At 38.4% G+C, this 13736-nt stretch overlaps 2 protein-coding genes and 2 long non-coding RNA genes across 4 annotated transcripts in view; 3 read left to right on the top strand and 1 right to left on the bottom strand.

Moving 5' to 3' along the window:
* Nucleotides 1-3202, top strand: part of LOC147230999 (uncharacterized) — a 40558-nt gene extending 37356 nt beyond the window's left edge. The window contains exon 4 of the long non-coding RNA XR_015106583.1: nucleotides 1524-3202. This is a non-coding gene — a long non-coding RNA (uncharacterized LOC147230999). The remainder of the gene's footprint in view (nucleotides 1-1523) is intronic.
* A 1097-nt stretch (nucleotides 3203-4299) lies between these two features.
* On the top strand, nucleotides 4300-5934 carry grp (gastrin-releasing peptide). The gene is made up of 3 exons (XM_086153051.1): nucleotides 4300-4582; nucleotides 5359-5582; nucleotides 5719-5934. Exons 1-3 carry the CDS (start codon nucleotides 4429-4431, stop codon nucleotides 5770-5772), a joined length of 432 nt encoding a protein of 143 aa, XP_086009177.1. The 5' UTR covers nucleotides 4300-4428; the 3' UTR covers nucleotides 5773-5934.
* Nucleotides 5935-7206: 1272 nt separating this feature from the next.
* rax (retina and anterior neural fold homeobox) lies at nucleotides 7207-9739 on the bottom strand. The gene is made up of 3 exons (XM_086152030.1): nucleotides 9224-9739; nucleotides 8890-9125; nucleotides 7207-8028 (listed from the first exon to the last, which is right to left on the bottom strand). The coding sequence occupies exons 1-3, from the start codon at nucleotides 9474-9476 to the stop codon at nucleotides 7576-7578; spliced, it is 942 nt and encodes a 313-aa protein (XP_086008156.1). The 5' UTR covers nucleotides 9477-9739; the 3' UTR covers nucleotides 7207-7575.
* On the top strand, nucleotides 8979-12655 carry LOC147230996 (uncharacterized). The gene is made up of 3 exons (XR_015106579.1): nucleotides 8979-9103; nucleotides 9309-9478; nucleotides 11889-12655. It is a non-coding gene; the product is annotated as an uncharacterized LOC147230996 (long non-coding RNA).
* The last annotated feature ends 1081 nt before the right edge of the window (nucleotides 12656-13736 follow it).

Genomic DNA, 13736 nt, shown 5'->3' with positions numbered 1-13736 from the left:
GCATCACCACTAAAAGGCCCTGCCTTAATGGCGCATTTCAACTTTTCATAAAGGCAATATTATTACCATCATGACAGCATCAGAACATTCAATTTATCATATGACGTTTGAAAGTGAATAACCATAAAAAGGGAATAGAAGGGGCACGATTTGAGCTATTATAAATTAGATCACTTTGTCCATTTTCTGAGCCTGAAGAAAATTTTGCACTCGTATAATGAGTGTAAGAGCAATTTAATGCTCTGGTTTTGTGTTGTAAATTCACCCGTTCATGCCTCCATTTTTTCATTTCAACATAGAATTGACAGTTAAAGCAGTTGCTTCCAGTTTCAATCTTGCAGGAAAAAAAATGACACTTTTCCATTTCCTTGCTGTGTGTGTGATAAAATAGTCTTAGTGATCCGTGTGAGTGTCACTACCACACCCTGCCACTTCATTTAACAGCAAAAAAAATAAAAAATTGACAAAATGCTCACTAAATTCACTCGACAGTGCCATCTGGTGTTTCAGAGAATCATGTGTCTTACATTATTTTTTGGGGGCGTTGAGGCGGTAATGAAGAGCATAAATTTTCAAAAATATAGTTTAAAATCTTTAAATATTCAAATTTATATCGTGGCATTATGCTCGGCAAAGTTTTTCTTACTTTCAAACCCCGTCTGTCTGTCAATGAACGAATGAATCACAATTTTTTTTTTTATTTAAAGCTCAGTGCTGACGATGCTGAAAAAAGTCTGTTCAGACTTTAAGAACAATTGAATACACTATAATTATTTTTCTGATTGATTGTAATGTGGTCTAATAGAATCTAAGTGCTCTTGTTCGGGTGCAATCGTGTGATACGTGAGCGAGAGAATGACTCAAAGATCTTGCTGCTTCCACAATTCCGCAATCTCACGACCTCACCCACTCACGTCATGTCCTAAATCTGCCGTCTCTCCTGCCAATTTTTGGCATTTATTTTATCCATTGCTATTTATTTTTGTCACTCTATTTATATTGCTGTTTAGCTCTAGTTTCGTATTTTTTCACCCTCACTGTTTCTTGATGTTGTCATCACCGACGTTGTTTGTTGTTGTTGTCGTTGTTTGCTGTCTACTTATCGGCTGTGTATTTATTCTTGTTTTTTTTTTTTTTTTGTCTTGCTATATCCTGTCTTCTGCCTTTCTATTTATATTTATGCTCATATTTATTTTTGTTTATTTTTTATTTTTATTCATTTTTTTTTATATGCATATTTATTTATTTTTCTTCTGACATTATAACTGTTACGCTGCTGTGACAAAGGAATTTCCCCAATAGGGATCAATAAAGTTTATCTTTGGCTGCTTGTTGAAACCTGAAATACATTTTTTGACCACTTTGGCATGGATGTTTTAGATTTAAGCGTATCATAGATGCGGTAGGCGACTTCTGGAGACTTTCTCTTGCTGTGGCACGCACTGCAAAAATAAACCACGCAACATCTCTGATTTCACCGCTCTTGCCTGTTACTGCCCTTTGACTCATTCTGCTTTGTTAAGGTCATCCCCGGATGTGGACGTGACCGCGGCTTTTCGTGCGCGGCGGTTACCTGACAATGCCTGGATGAAACGCCGTTTCGTAGCTTCGGACGCTTCTGGAGGAAACCATGGACTCCTAATCTGTCCTCATCTGTTGCCCCTTTCTGCCTCTCTCCAGGGATCTGTACGTCAATACCTGAAAGGGATCAGTCAAGTATGAGAATTCAACACTAGGACATGCACTGCTACCTAATTCACACTGTTGACCTTTCCATCGAGATACGTAAACCGTAATAAAGCGTGCAAATAAACGATATAGACAAGGCGCATTGTCGGATTCTTAAAGGCGGCAAACAGCAGGTGTCGTCCACAGCGAAAATATTTATCGTTGTCATTCACGTCTTACTTGACCTGGATTCACCGATCGTTTTATTTTTATGAATCTGCGTCATGTCGGACCCTTTGAAAGCAAGGTAACATGACAGATGACTTTTTCATTCTATAGAAGGAACATTTCACTTTAATATTAACAGGCAGCACATTAGCACGTACATGTTTATGACGCACCATAATTGATTTATTTATTTGATGTTGGTAATATTTTCCTTGCCAGAGTAATAACTGAGAAATCACCTTTTATTTGCATGTATCCATAATACATATAGAGAGAGATCTATATTATATTGTGTCAGCAACCATGGGGCAAATTAATAAAACTAGTCGAGTAAAGAAAAAAAACAAACCTTTTTTTTTAATGTTTCCTTGACCATTTGGGCTTCAAATGAGTCTGCATTCTTCATCCAAGATTGGTTGTTTAAGACAAAGTCCATGAAAGTACATCTCACCTCATCCCGGAAAACAAAAAACAACTCAAATTGATTCAGGAAAAACCCAATTAAGGGGAGTGAGTTGGATAAATCAGATAAGAACAATGGCTGGATCGATGTCCACGGACAACAGATTTAACATTTTAAGGCATTAAAAGCTTGGCTTTGACTGGAAAACTAGCTTGTAGTCGGTGGCGGACAGCAGAAAAAGTTTATTTCTTGATGTATTTCGGGTGTCTGGCAGCTACATCAGGAAGAACATGGGTGAAATTACAGTTAAAATGATATTTTATAATCCAAATTGATATACCCAGCCAAAATATAAATAATAATAGTGATCATGGACCATGTAGTAATATAGAATACAGTATGTCAAAGTAAAACATAAAAAAAGATATACACAAATATGGATTGCTCGTGTATTAGTTATTTGTCTGCTACAGCTGTTTTGCATTGGGGATTTCAATAGTGAATAAGGGATGGGGATTTTAATATTTCCATTTTAGTTGTCTTGATTGAATACATTCCTGGTTTCAAAGTCTCCAGCACAAATATGTTTTGCTTTATTAAACAGCTTTGTTAAAGAGATCTGTTAAAACATTGACTCTGTAAACCTGAACTATATGGATGTACCTGATATATTTTGTCCAGTAAGTGTCACAAGAATAATATGCTGCATGATATATTGACTCTAATAGTTATCTATCAAGTAATAATAATAAAGAAATCCTTAACTGGCTTCAAAATCATTCCTGTTTTCGTAAAAGTGTAACGTAATAATGCAAATCAAACAGGCTTTTACTCTGAGCAGAAACACAGTTTACTCTGATTCAAGGGGTTTCACCCCGTTGGCCTTGTCTAGACATGGAAACTGAGGACAAACAATTGTTAAAATGATGTCATTGAAGGGCAGGGGGGGGGGGGGGGGGGATTCAATAATAACTTTAAAATGCAGAAAAATCCACAAAATTGTAACATTTGAAAGACTGTTCCAGCAGAACACAGTTCAGAAGATTTTAATTGTAATTTTAAGCACGTTTATATATTTATTTCATATCTATCACATATGGCTACATATCTATCTATATAGATATATACGTAAATAAAGTTTAATATGTGTGTCTATATGTGTATCTATATGTGTGTCTGTATGTGTATATGCAAATATATATGATAATATGATTAATAAATAAATACATATTAAAAAATATATATATACATATATATACATATTGATTGTAATTTGATGCACATTTATATATCAATTACATCTATCTAGATATGGATATATACATAAAGAAAATATGTGTATCTATATGTGTGTCTATGTGTGTGTGTATGTATATATATGTGTGTGTGTGTGTGTATATATATATATATATATATATATGTATATGTATGTATGTATGTATGTATAGATAGACAGATAGATAGATAGATAGATAGATAGATAGATAGATAGATAGATAGATAGATAGATAGATAGATAGATAGATAGATAGATAGATAGATAGATAGATTTAAATACATATAAATATATAAACACACACACGCATATGTATATTTAATTCAATTTCCCATTTTTCTCTTCTTTTCTTTTCATTTTATTCATTCATTTATTTTTTGTGCACTTTGCGTGATGGATTTTGAAGCTGCAGACGTGCTGGAAGCGGTCACTCCCTGCTGACGCCTCCCTGCAATCAGCCTGTAATCGTTCAGCAAAGAATAATTATGGGCTGCTATTGATGATCATCCGTCATCACCATCTTCATCCTGCTCACTTTTAAAAACACCCTCTGACTTCCACCTGCACCGGGAGGGGCGTTTAACTTTCATTTGTATGGAAGGCACCGGTAACTTACACAACTCTGCAACGGAACCGGAGTAAGCCCCCCCCTACCCCACCCCTACACACACACACACACACACACACACACACTCTCCTGCAATAACATCGATTATGATTTTTCAAAGTTAGATCAGGCTGATCTACAGCGACCAGGGGCTGATATACCAAAGATTTTTTTGTTTGTTTGTTTGTTTTTGTTGTTTTGGTTTTTTTTTTTTTTGCAGTTCTGTCTTTTTTTTTGCACTAAGACATGGGTGGAGTGTATGTCTGCCACTCGTGGACCTGCAGGACGGCGTGGCCACTTTTTCTCCTCCTGGCTTCCATGGCTGGTGTGCTGCACTGCTCGGAGAGTCCACCTGCAGTTGTTGGGAAAATGTATCCACGCGGGAACCACTGGGCAGTGGGTAAGAGAAACTTCTATTCTTGGATTAATAAACTGCATTTTGATAGATAAAATCCAAGACCTGAAATGACTTTGGCTTGAGTCATGCAAGAACATTTTTGTTTGTTGTGGCAGTTTTTCCACAATCAAAATCCTGCATTTTGATACGAGCAAATTGATAGAGAATAACTTATCAGTCCCAGAAATAATACAAACTGTTGTAGAGGTGCGTGAGATAACGCATCTATTTTAATAAATCATTTTAAAAAACCCTTTGCACTCACTGTCCAAACCTTCCTTTACTACTCTGAAGGAGGACCTGAGAAAAGATCTTTTGAAAATGTTTCTATTTTCATTTTTTTTTTTAAGCACCAGCTTTTATAAATAGTTTAGACTGTGTCTTTTTTCTTTCAATTTCACATGTGCAGATCTCTTCTGACAACATGAGAGCTTACAAAGTATGTTCTTATTAAAGTTTTGAGATGGCTACTTGGCAGAGCGGTGACTTCTGAATAACGACTACTGGTACTTTGAATTTTTGGTTATTGAATTGCAATTTTTGTTAGTTGCTTTGGATAAAAGTGTCTGCTAAATGACTGTGATGTAAAGTACCACATTATTTTGAGCTAATGTGAAGTTTTATTAAAAGAGGAGGGTAGTTTTCCAACTCCCAAGTCTCGATGGCAACAGGGGATCACGTTGATGTAACTCCAAATAACATAAGCAATATTACATCAAGGGTGAGTTAAAAAATGGCACCTACAGTGGGAAATCAGCACCCCCACCTTTCCACTGCAGGTCATTTGATGGGGAAGAAAAGCGTTGGACTCCCGTTTGCACGCGGTGACACCGGCCAGGTCGGAGAGGTCGTCACGCCTCGGCAGCTGCAGCCGTACGTGCGTCTGATGGAGGCTCTGGTGCAGCACAAGAGCCGCAGACAGACCACGCAGCCGAGCGCACTCCGTCTGCTTTGGCTGCACGACGGCTGGAGGGAAGAAGACAGAGACAAGTATCTCAGAGAGGTCAGTTTGACATGTGCTTTTTCCTCCATTTTAATCTGGGTTTATTAGCCAGCAGCTGTAGTCCAAAGGGTTTGTTTTTTTTTTCCACAGTGTAAAAAAACAATAATCCTTTTTCCATGTCATCACTGTTATACAGATTGCAGAGCTGCTCTTTCAGGCCCTAAAACTACAGGACAGAGACTCCAGCTGAAAGGAAGTAACACAGCCTCCATCATTAGTAATAAACATATTACTCTACAATCATATATCAGCTCTGTATATTCCTTTCCTGCTGTAAGAATTTACTGGAAACCAAATTTTTTTGGTCGCAATTTCATATTTGTATATGCATATCAAAAGCGGAGAGATGATGGTCGGGTGCGATATGATAATGTGATGCATGTATGTCATATAAACAAAGAATAATGAATAAATAATTATAGACTCGGGGTAGCATGAGTTATTAAGAGAGCACAACTACTTGTTTTTGTTATTGACTTTACTCTTGCAGTTACCTAATTATACAACTAGATGGCGTATGAACCCCATTTTTAAGACTGTTGCTTTCCAGTTATACATTTTTAGGGATACTTATTAGTGAGTTTAATTATATAGGAGCCTCATAAGAGGTTGAAACACACTTTAAAAAAAAATCACATTTGTCATTTCAATAAGCTTCAATGCTGCTGTTTTCCCCAAATTGGAAAAATGAAGACTCTTTAGAGATTACGCAGGGTATGAATAACAGCAAGGATTAAAAACAACAAGAAAAACTGATTGAAACAACTTGGTCGCAAGCATCCTCCTTTGTAAAGGCCCAAGAAAGTTTTCTATTCTCTTGCCTCATTTGTTACAGATGATTTGCGAACAATGGCGGTACAAGCCACTTTCACCCCATCATTACGAGACTAATCCCAGGAGTGAATGGGATAAAGTTTACAGGAGTTAATGAGGGGGAAATAACTAATTCCTTCTATGAAACAGAGAGAGGAAGTCTGGATGTTTAAGCCGCTTCTCCCCGGGATCTTCTTTGTTTATTTATGGACTTTACATTAAATTCAATTATTTGTTTGGCAGTGAAAAGAAGACCAAAATGTGTCACTTGGAGGTAAAAAAAAACAACTCCTCCGTTATCTGAGATATTCTTCTTTTACACAATTTCTCATCTCCAGATGGGCCACGTGAGAAAAGTGTAGTTGGAGATCAATATTCTGAGAATGCATTATATTTGTGAATTTTAAAATCAGAATTCCGACATTGTATTTTTACAGAAAGTGGATGAAAGTAATGCAGCAATTTGAATCTGACCAAATCTAAACACGGGAGAAATAGTAAGGGTAAATAAACACATTCCCCTGTGATATATATTTGTATTTTTCTATATCTTTCTATTTATATGTATTGATATATATGCTACCTAACATCACCACACGGAGGCACAGTTGCCCCATTTTCCATTGAGACTCAGTCGCGGCAGATTGGCAGGCTCGGACCACGGTTAATAATCCCCTCACCCTAAATATTATATACAATATAATATATGTAAGAGTCTGTGAAAACTTGAACAGTTGCGACTGTGATTTTACATATAAAGTTTATTGTTTGAAGGAAATATTCACATTCAATAAAACTTTTGTGACGAAGAGGAAATCCTTGAATCACAACCTGACAAAGTAGAGAGAATTCAGACTCGTTCCACTTGGAATCAGTAAAAATAAATAGATCATCGCGACTAAGAGACTCTGTATTTGTTATATCGTCCACAGAACATCGGGTAGGAATGAGAGTTAACATCAACAACAAACTAAAACAATGTTCATCGGGTTATATCTTATAGGGATATCACAGTTTGTGTCACAACTTTTCATGTTGTCACCATTGTGACAAGATGAATTTGTCCAGAAGTCCTTGCTCTTTGAATCTTCCAAAATGAAACAATCAGATCAGTTGGAGCAGACGGTCCCGTCTCTGGGAAAGTACACGGCAGACGCGTTCTGGGTAAGTCCAATCACCATCACCATGTCTTTCCCATTGACTGAATGTGTTCCTTGGCCTTCATCCTCAAGGAGGCAATACTTGAGTTCCTTGGGTCGGCAGAGCACTGGTAGGCCGGAGGCGGAGGGCACATGGTCCCGATGCGGGGCAGGTGAGGCGTGTGTCCGAGGGCCGGAGAGTTGAGGAAGGAGGCCGGCAGAGAGGAAGGCATGGATGGGGGAGGTGAGGGGTTGTAAGAGCCCGGGAGGCCCTGCGAGCTGCCGATGAAGCCCGGGAGGGACTGCAAGGAGGTGGACGTGGTGATGGGAGCGCTGAGCCAGGGGTCCAGCTGCAGGCCGGAGCCCAGGGAGCCGGCGGGAGGACGGCCGAAGGCGAGCAAAGACGGGGAGGAGGAGGATTCCTGGAGTTTGATGGAACTCACCTCCAGTTTCTCCTGCCGGCGCCACTTGGCCCTCCGGTTTTGAAACCACACCTGAAATGATTGTTTCAAGGTTTCACTTTCCATCCGGAGAATGATCGCTAAATCATTTCACTAAATCTGCAATCTAAAATTGAATTTAATTCAAATTTTTGTGCAAAATTACATTTTATAGAAACTTATTTAAGTACAATATAACATGTTTAGCATCCTGAAAGGTCCAGTCAAGATAGTGAATACTTGGGGATAGCGGTATCTATGATGGGCATGAATAAAAAGCGGTGCCTTGACAAAGTGCTCAAGTGCAATTTTTAATCCCTTATATTAAACTCATAATAAATCAATACATAAAATCAATTTTAATTAGATTTATTAAAATCAAACACACACACGCACACAGACACACCATTTTTCAATCTCTAATGTTAGACCTATATAAATCCCTGAATAAAATCAGTAATAATTTTAATTAAAAAAAACAATAAAATAGTGTTAATTTTTTATATATATTATATGTGACTATAATCATATACACATGACTTAATTTCATTTCAGTCAGCAGTTGCTACAGAAACGCATTTGATTTATCAACATGTTTAATATAGGTTGAAGAATAATAGAGGATGTATTTTAAAAATCAATTTCAACCACTAGGTCCTTAAAACGAAAGGAAACAAAACCAAATAAATACGATAAAATAGTGTCAAAAATACATATATTCTCTGGTAGTGCTGTTTTTACCGATGTGACGAGAAGCGTAACTTAAAAACAGAAAATGATCGAAAGATTTAACACGGGTTTTTTTTCTACTTTATTATATTTTATACTCATACATCGCAATAAAAAAAAAATTAAGAAATAAAAAAATAAAGAAATAAAAATAAAAAAAATTCCCACTGCAGGTGTTCTTCTTACCTGCACTCGGACTTCCGGTAGGTTGACCTTCATCGCGAGCTCCTCCCGGCTGTAAACATCCGGGTAATGTGATTTTTCGAACGCGCGCTCGAGCTCGTGGAGCTGGAAGGTGGTGAAGGTAGTCCGGTTCCGGCGGTGCTTCTTCTTCGGGTTCTCGTCGTCGGACAGCTTTCCGTCTCCGTCCGGCGAGTCCGGACACGCCGACGCGTCGCCGGTACTGCTTGAGCAACACACACCTGGACAGAGAGAGAGAGAGAGAAGTTAAAATTAAGTTTCAAGAGTAACTCCAGTCGCGCTCCGCGTCGGAGTGGTATCCCCCGAGGGACTAGCTTACTGTCAAAACTTTCCGCGTAGTGACTTTTCTTCGTCGGAGTCACGATCACGTTTCCAGCTTCTTTCCCTGTACTTTTGTCCGGCAGGTTGAAGGCGGGCGATTTATGGAAGATGATGTCCTCCTTGAAGCCCAGGATGGCCTCGATGCTGTGCACCGTGGACGGGTTCCCGGGGCTCTGGACGGAGCGTGCGGAAGGAGACAGGCGCTCATCCATCATCATCACCAGCTGAGAAGGTGATCCGAGAAGCCACATTGGTGGGTTAAAATAACAAATACACTTGTAAAAACAAAAACAACAAAACAAAAAACAAACATGGATAAATCACACACGTGGATACGCTTAGTTTGCTCTCACTGAGTCTCTTAGAGCATCTTCAAGACTGAAGCTTTTAAAGTAGTGACCCCCCCCTGCTCATGTGGCACACCCCACCGCCCCTTTCTGACGTCACAGAGGGGACGTCCCGTTGGATTCGGCCCCGGATTTCGGGGGTAAATGAGCGCCCATGGAAGCAGGCAGGCAGGCAGGCAGGCAGGCAGGCATCCACACCCTCCTCCACAGCTCTAATGTATCTCCGTATGCACTCCGAGCTGGCTCTAAACCTACTTACATAAATCTTAAAACCATCTTTCCACTCCTCCAGATGTCATGCTCATGTCAGTGTAAAAAAAAAAAAAAAAAGATTAGGCGACGCAGATTAAGGTACAACAAAATCATAATTACAAGATTTCTGGGCAGGCCGTGGATTGCAAGATAACAGCTTAGTATTTAATCAAAGCGTCAAAATATTGGTCGCAATGTGACTGGACTTTTCATTTGAGGAATTATTCAGCTGAGGGATGGTCAAGTTTTTTACACCCCCCCTCCCCCTGCCAGCGGCGCGCCCCACCCACAATGCAAAAACCCACTCCTACTAGACGATTAGAAAGACACGCCACGTATGGCTGATGCACAAAACCAATTCAAGGACTTTCATGCAGTTTCTTAGAGGTGTTGATTCAAATAGGGATAAAAGACCAAACAATAACAGTTTTCGGCTATAACCACTTAACAGGAAACAAAGATTGGCAGCAGTGCGGTAATCCTGCTTAAGGGGATTAAATTATTTTACTCAAACGAGTTAAAACCCCTAAAACTATTTAGCTTTTCCTAATTACAGAAGATGACTTTAGCCTTTGTTTGCCAAGAGAGTAGAGGGGCAGGAAGGGATGCTAATTAACACCTAAATGTTGCAGGGGGGGTAACAAAAAAAAACATCCTTTATTTTGTAGTAACGTGTTAAGATATTGGCTCTAGGGGTTTAGTTCCCACACAAAGCACCACGATGCGTTTAAATAGTGTGTTTGAACTGATGCTGTTTTATTGTCAAGATGTCAGTTATAATCCATGGAAAAAGCTTGTCTGTTATTTTCCTATTAGTTCAATGCTACTTGGCCTTGGACGTCTCTTCAATTCAGGAGGCATCGGAATTTCTGCCTTTGTTACTCAATAGAAATTATGTTTACAAGAAATATCTGTCAGACTCCTTGAACTAGTTGGAAAGTGAACAGTGTTCAGAACTTAATTTGAAGACCTTTGTGGTCTTTGTCATACAAACTTTTCAATGATCTTGACGATGTCTAAGCCCGGGTGGGACACATACATAATATATCATAGATTATTCAATTATCAATATAGATATTGATTTATAAATGTAATTTTGTTTCTAAATCACATAGGCATTTATTGTCTAGCGGAGAAAATCGGCATTCTCTCTTCAAACTTGATCAATGCTGACCTCTCTGTATATGACACTGTAAACATTAATTGGCACAGTCTTCTCTATTCATAATAGGATATAACATTCAAAATCAGTTTTTATTAATATTTTCAAGAAGCCTTTTCTATTTGGAAGCTGAAAATTTAAAAGGATATTCAGATTCACCCATGAGACTAAAAGGGACATTTTATTAAGACATTTCAGATTCTGGATTTTATGCAGATACTGACATACCCACACTTATTCCAATGTAATTAGAGAAATACCAAGCCTTTTCTGTATCATTATTGTTATTATTGATACTTTGGGCTATGTGAAAGCCAACCAGCTGATGCCATCATAAAATACTATACTTTTCACAATGCACACATTCACTGGGGAACACTGGAAAATGACTTTAACAAGACTACGCACAAAAAATCCCATGTTTCTTTAGATTATTTTTGATGGTCATATGGAAAATATTGTTGTCTGGAGCTGACTCAATCTCATTTTGAAGCTGATAGTGATACCATTGACATGTCGATCACATGGTGAAGTCCTACATTTTTAGGGATTATGATAATGTTTATTCTGAAAAGACATCAGATGTTGTGTTCTGCCTCTGCTTCCCTGGGAAGGATTTTTTCCCTGGAACCAGGATTTGGTCCCATTTAGCCACAAGAGCAGGTCAGTCATTCAATCTTTTCCTGTTTGTAATGTTCAGTTGCTGTTTTAAGCAGTCTGAAAAGGTCAGTTCATGCAATATTGAATTCAAAAATAGGCATCTAAGTCTTTCTGTGGTCAACAAATCATGAGGAAATCAATGAGCGTATGGAACCAGCATCCTCAGTGCTGCTTTCAGGGTTTTGTAACGCTCCCCCCTCTTGCCTTTGATTGGTCTTGTTGTTGTTGCTATTCTTTTTTAGCAGCATCACAGTTCATCCAGACTGTGTTGGATGGAGCCAGGACTCTCTGCCTTCCACGCTCAACTCTGAAAACAATTTCTTTGTGCGGTTTGCCATGCTGAGACAGCAAACAGTCATAGAGTAGTTGGAATCGGCGTCTCATCCAACGCATCTTTCCCTGGTTGCTGCTGGATCCAGTGATGGAACTAAATGTATTTGCTTACATATCGTTGTCAAGAATAATTACCAGATACTCTTTTCGCAGTTACTGTGCTCATTTGAGTTCCTTGAACACATAATATCTGTCCAGTCTAGTTATAATCTAATATAACATAATGTAATATAGTCTGTTGTAAATTGATGGATACATAAAATGTGTAATCAATAACAAAAAACACGTGTATCTAGACTTTGGCTTTAACAAATTACTTGTGATGTTTCTCTATATTATATTATATTGTAACTTACTATATTATTGAGTTGTAGAATGAAAAAAATAATTGTAATACTATTTTCGTATTATTGTTGAGATTTAGGACAATTTTAAAGGATGCATTTACTGTAATATTCTCAAAACAAATATTTTCAACACAAAACTTTGAATTTATCCTTGTTTCAGAGTTATAGACCTGAATGAATGTTTGTGCATTACTGGGTCATTCACCGAATCACTCGTGGCCGCGAGCTGACGACGGGTTGCAGCCTGCACAGCTTTTCCCCGAGCGAGTCCGAGCCGCCACTTAATAGCGATCACTTCACACTCATCCAGTGCAGAATTAGAAACCAGGTTAACCGAAACAAAAATTTTGTGTTGCTGTTCTTTGTCCTTATTAGTAGGCAGAGTAGATGAAGTTGAAGAACGCTTGACATTTGTCGTACCTGTTACAACCCCTCTCTCTCTCTGTCTCTGTCTCTCGCAATTCCCCTTACACACACACACACACACACACACATACACATAAACACACACACACAAAAACAGACCCCAATACGAGTTCTCTCTGTCCCCTCAAATCAGTAATGCTTTCCAAACACTAATCAGAGTAAAAAAAAATAAAATAAAAAAAAAAGAAATCTGGCTGTCCAGAACTTTGGACGAAAATAAACCGAAACTACAAAAAAACAAAGTGAATTGCTATTTGGCCCTAAACCTTGAGTATATTTTGGCAGAGTAGCTTTGTACTGTCAGAGACACAAAGCAGAGACAGATCCCCACCAAATCCAGACTAAATGACCACAATCTTTCCGTGGAGAAAACACAACACAAGAACTCCTGGCTACCAGGAGAGGATGGAATGTGAGATTGTCGGTGAGCGGGTTACTCTTCTTCCATAAGTATGACAAATATACTAACATCTGAGTCCATTGTGTTTACAAATTACTGACTCTCTAATTTGCAGCAAGTAGACCCATGTTAGCATATTTTGCTGAAAATACACACACAAGCCAGCTTTCCATCTAATAATTTCCCTAATTGCTTATTTTCCTTCGCCAGCATTGAATTGAATGAAATGTAAAACCATTGAATTGAAAGAATATTGGCTTTTCTAGTGAGAGCTATGACTTAACAAAAAATGATGCCTGTAAACTAAGAGACTGTGGTCAAAACAAATGTCACCAATGGTCTGGTAACTTGTTTTTTTTTTTTTTTGACAAATTAATTTTCTTATTTGGCTTTTTTGTTTTGAAATTGGACAAAAATCCTCGTCACATTTTGTGCCGTACTTAGTAGTTCATCTTAAATTTACGATATTCAATCAATCAATGGCTTCAGCGAGCTCTCTAGACTTCCCGGTGGCCACACACTGAAGTGCATGCTGCAGTTTGTTTAAAAATGACAACCTCCCTAAAAAAAAAAGATGAATATCC

This window comes from Fistularia commersonii, chromosome 9, assembly GCF_037954325.1.
Source record: "Fistularia commersonii isolate RoL2024-O1a breed Wild chromosome 9, RoL_Fcom_v1.0, whole genome shotgun sequence".
Lineage (NCBI taxonomy): Eukaryota > Metazoa > Chordata > Actinopteri > Syngnathiformes > Fistulariidae > Fistularia > Fistularia commersonii.
This window is presented reverse-complemented; position numbering and strand designations above follow the sequence as displayed.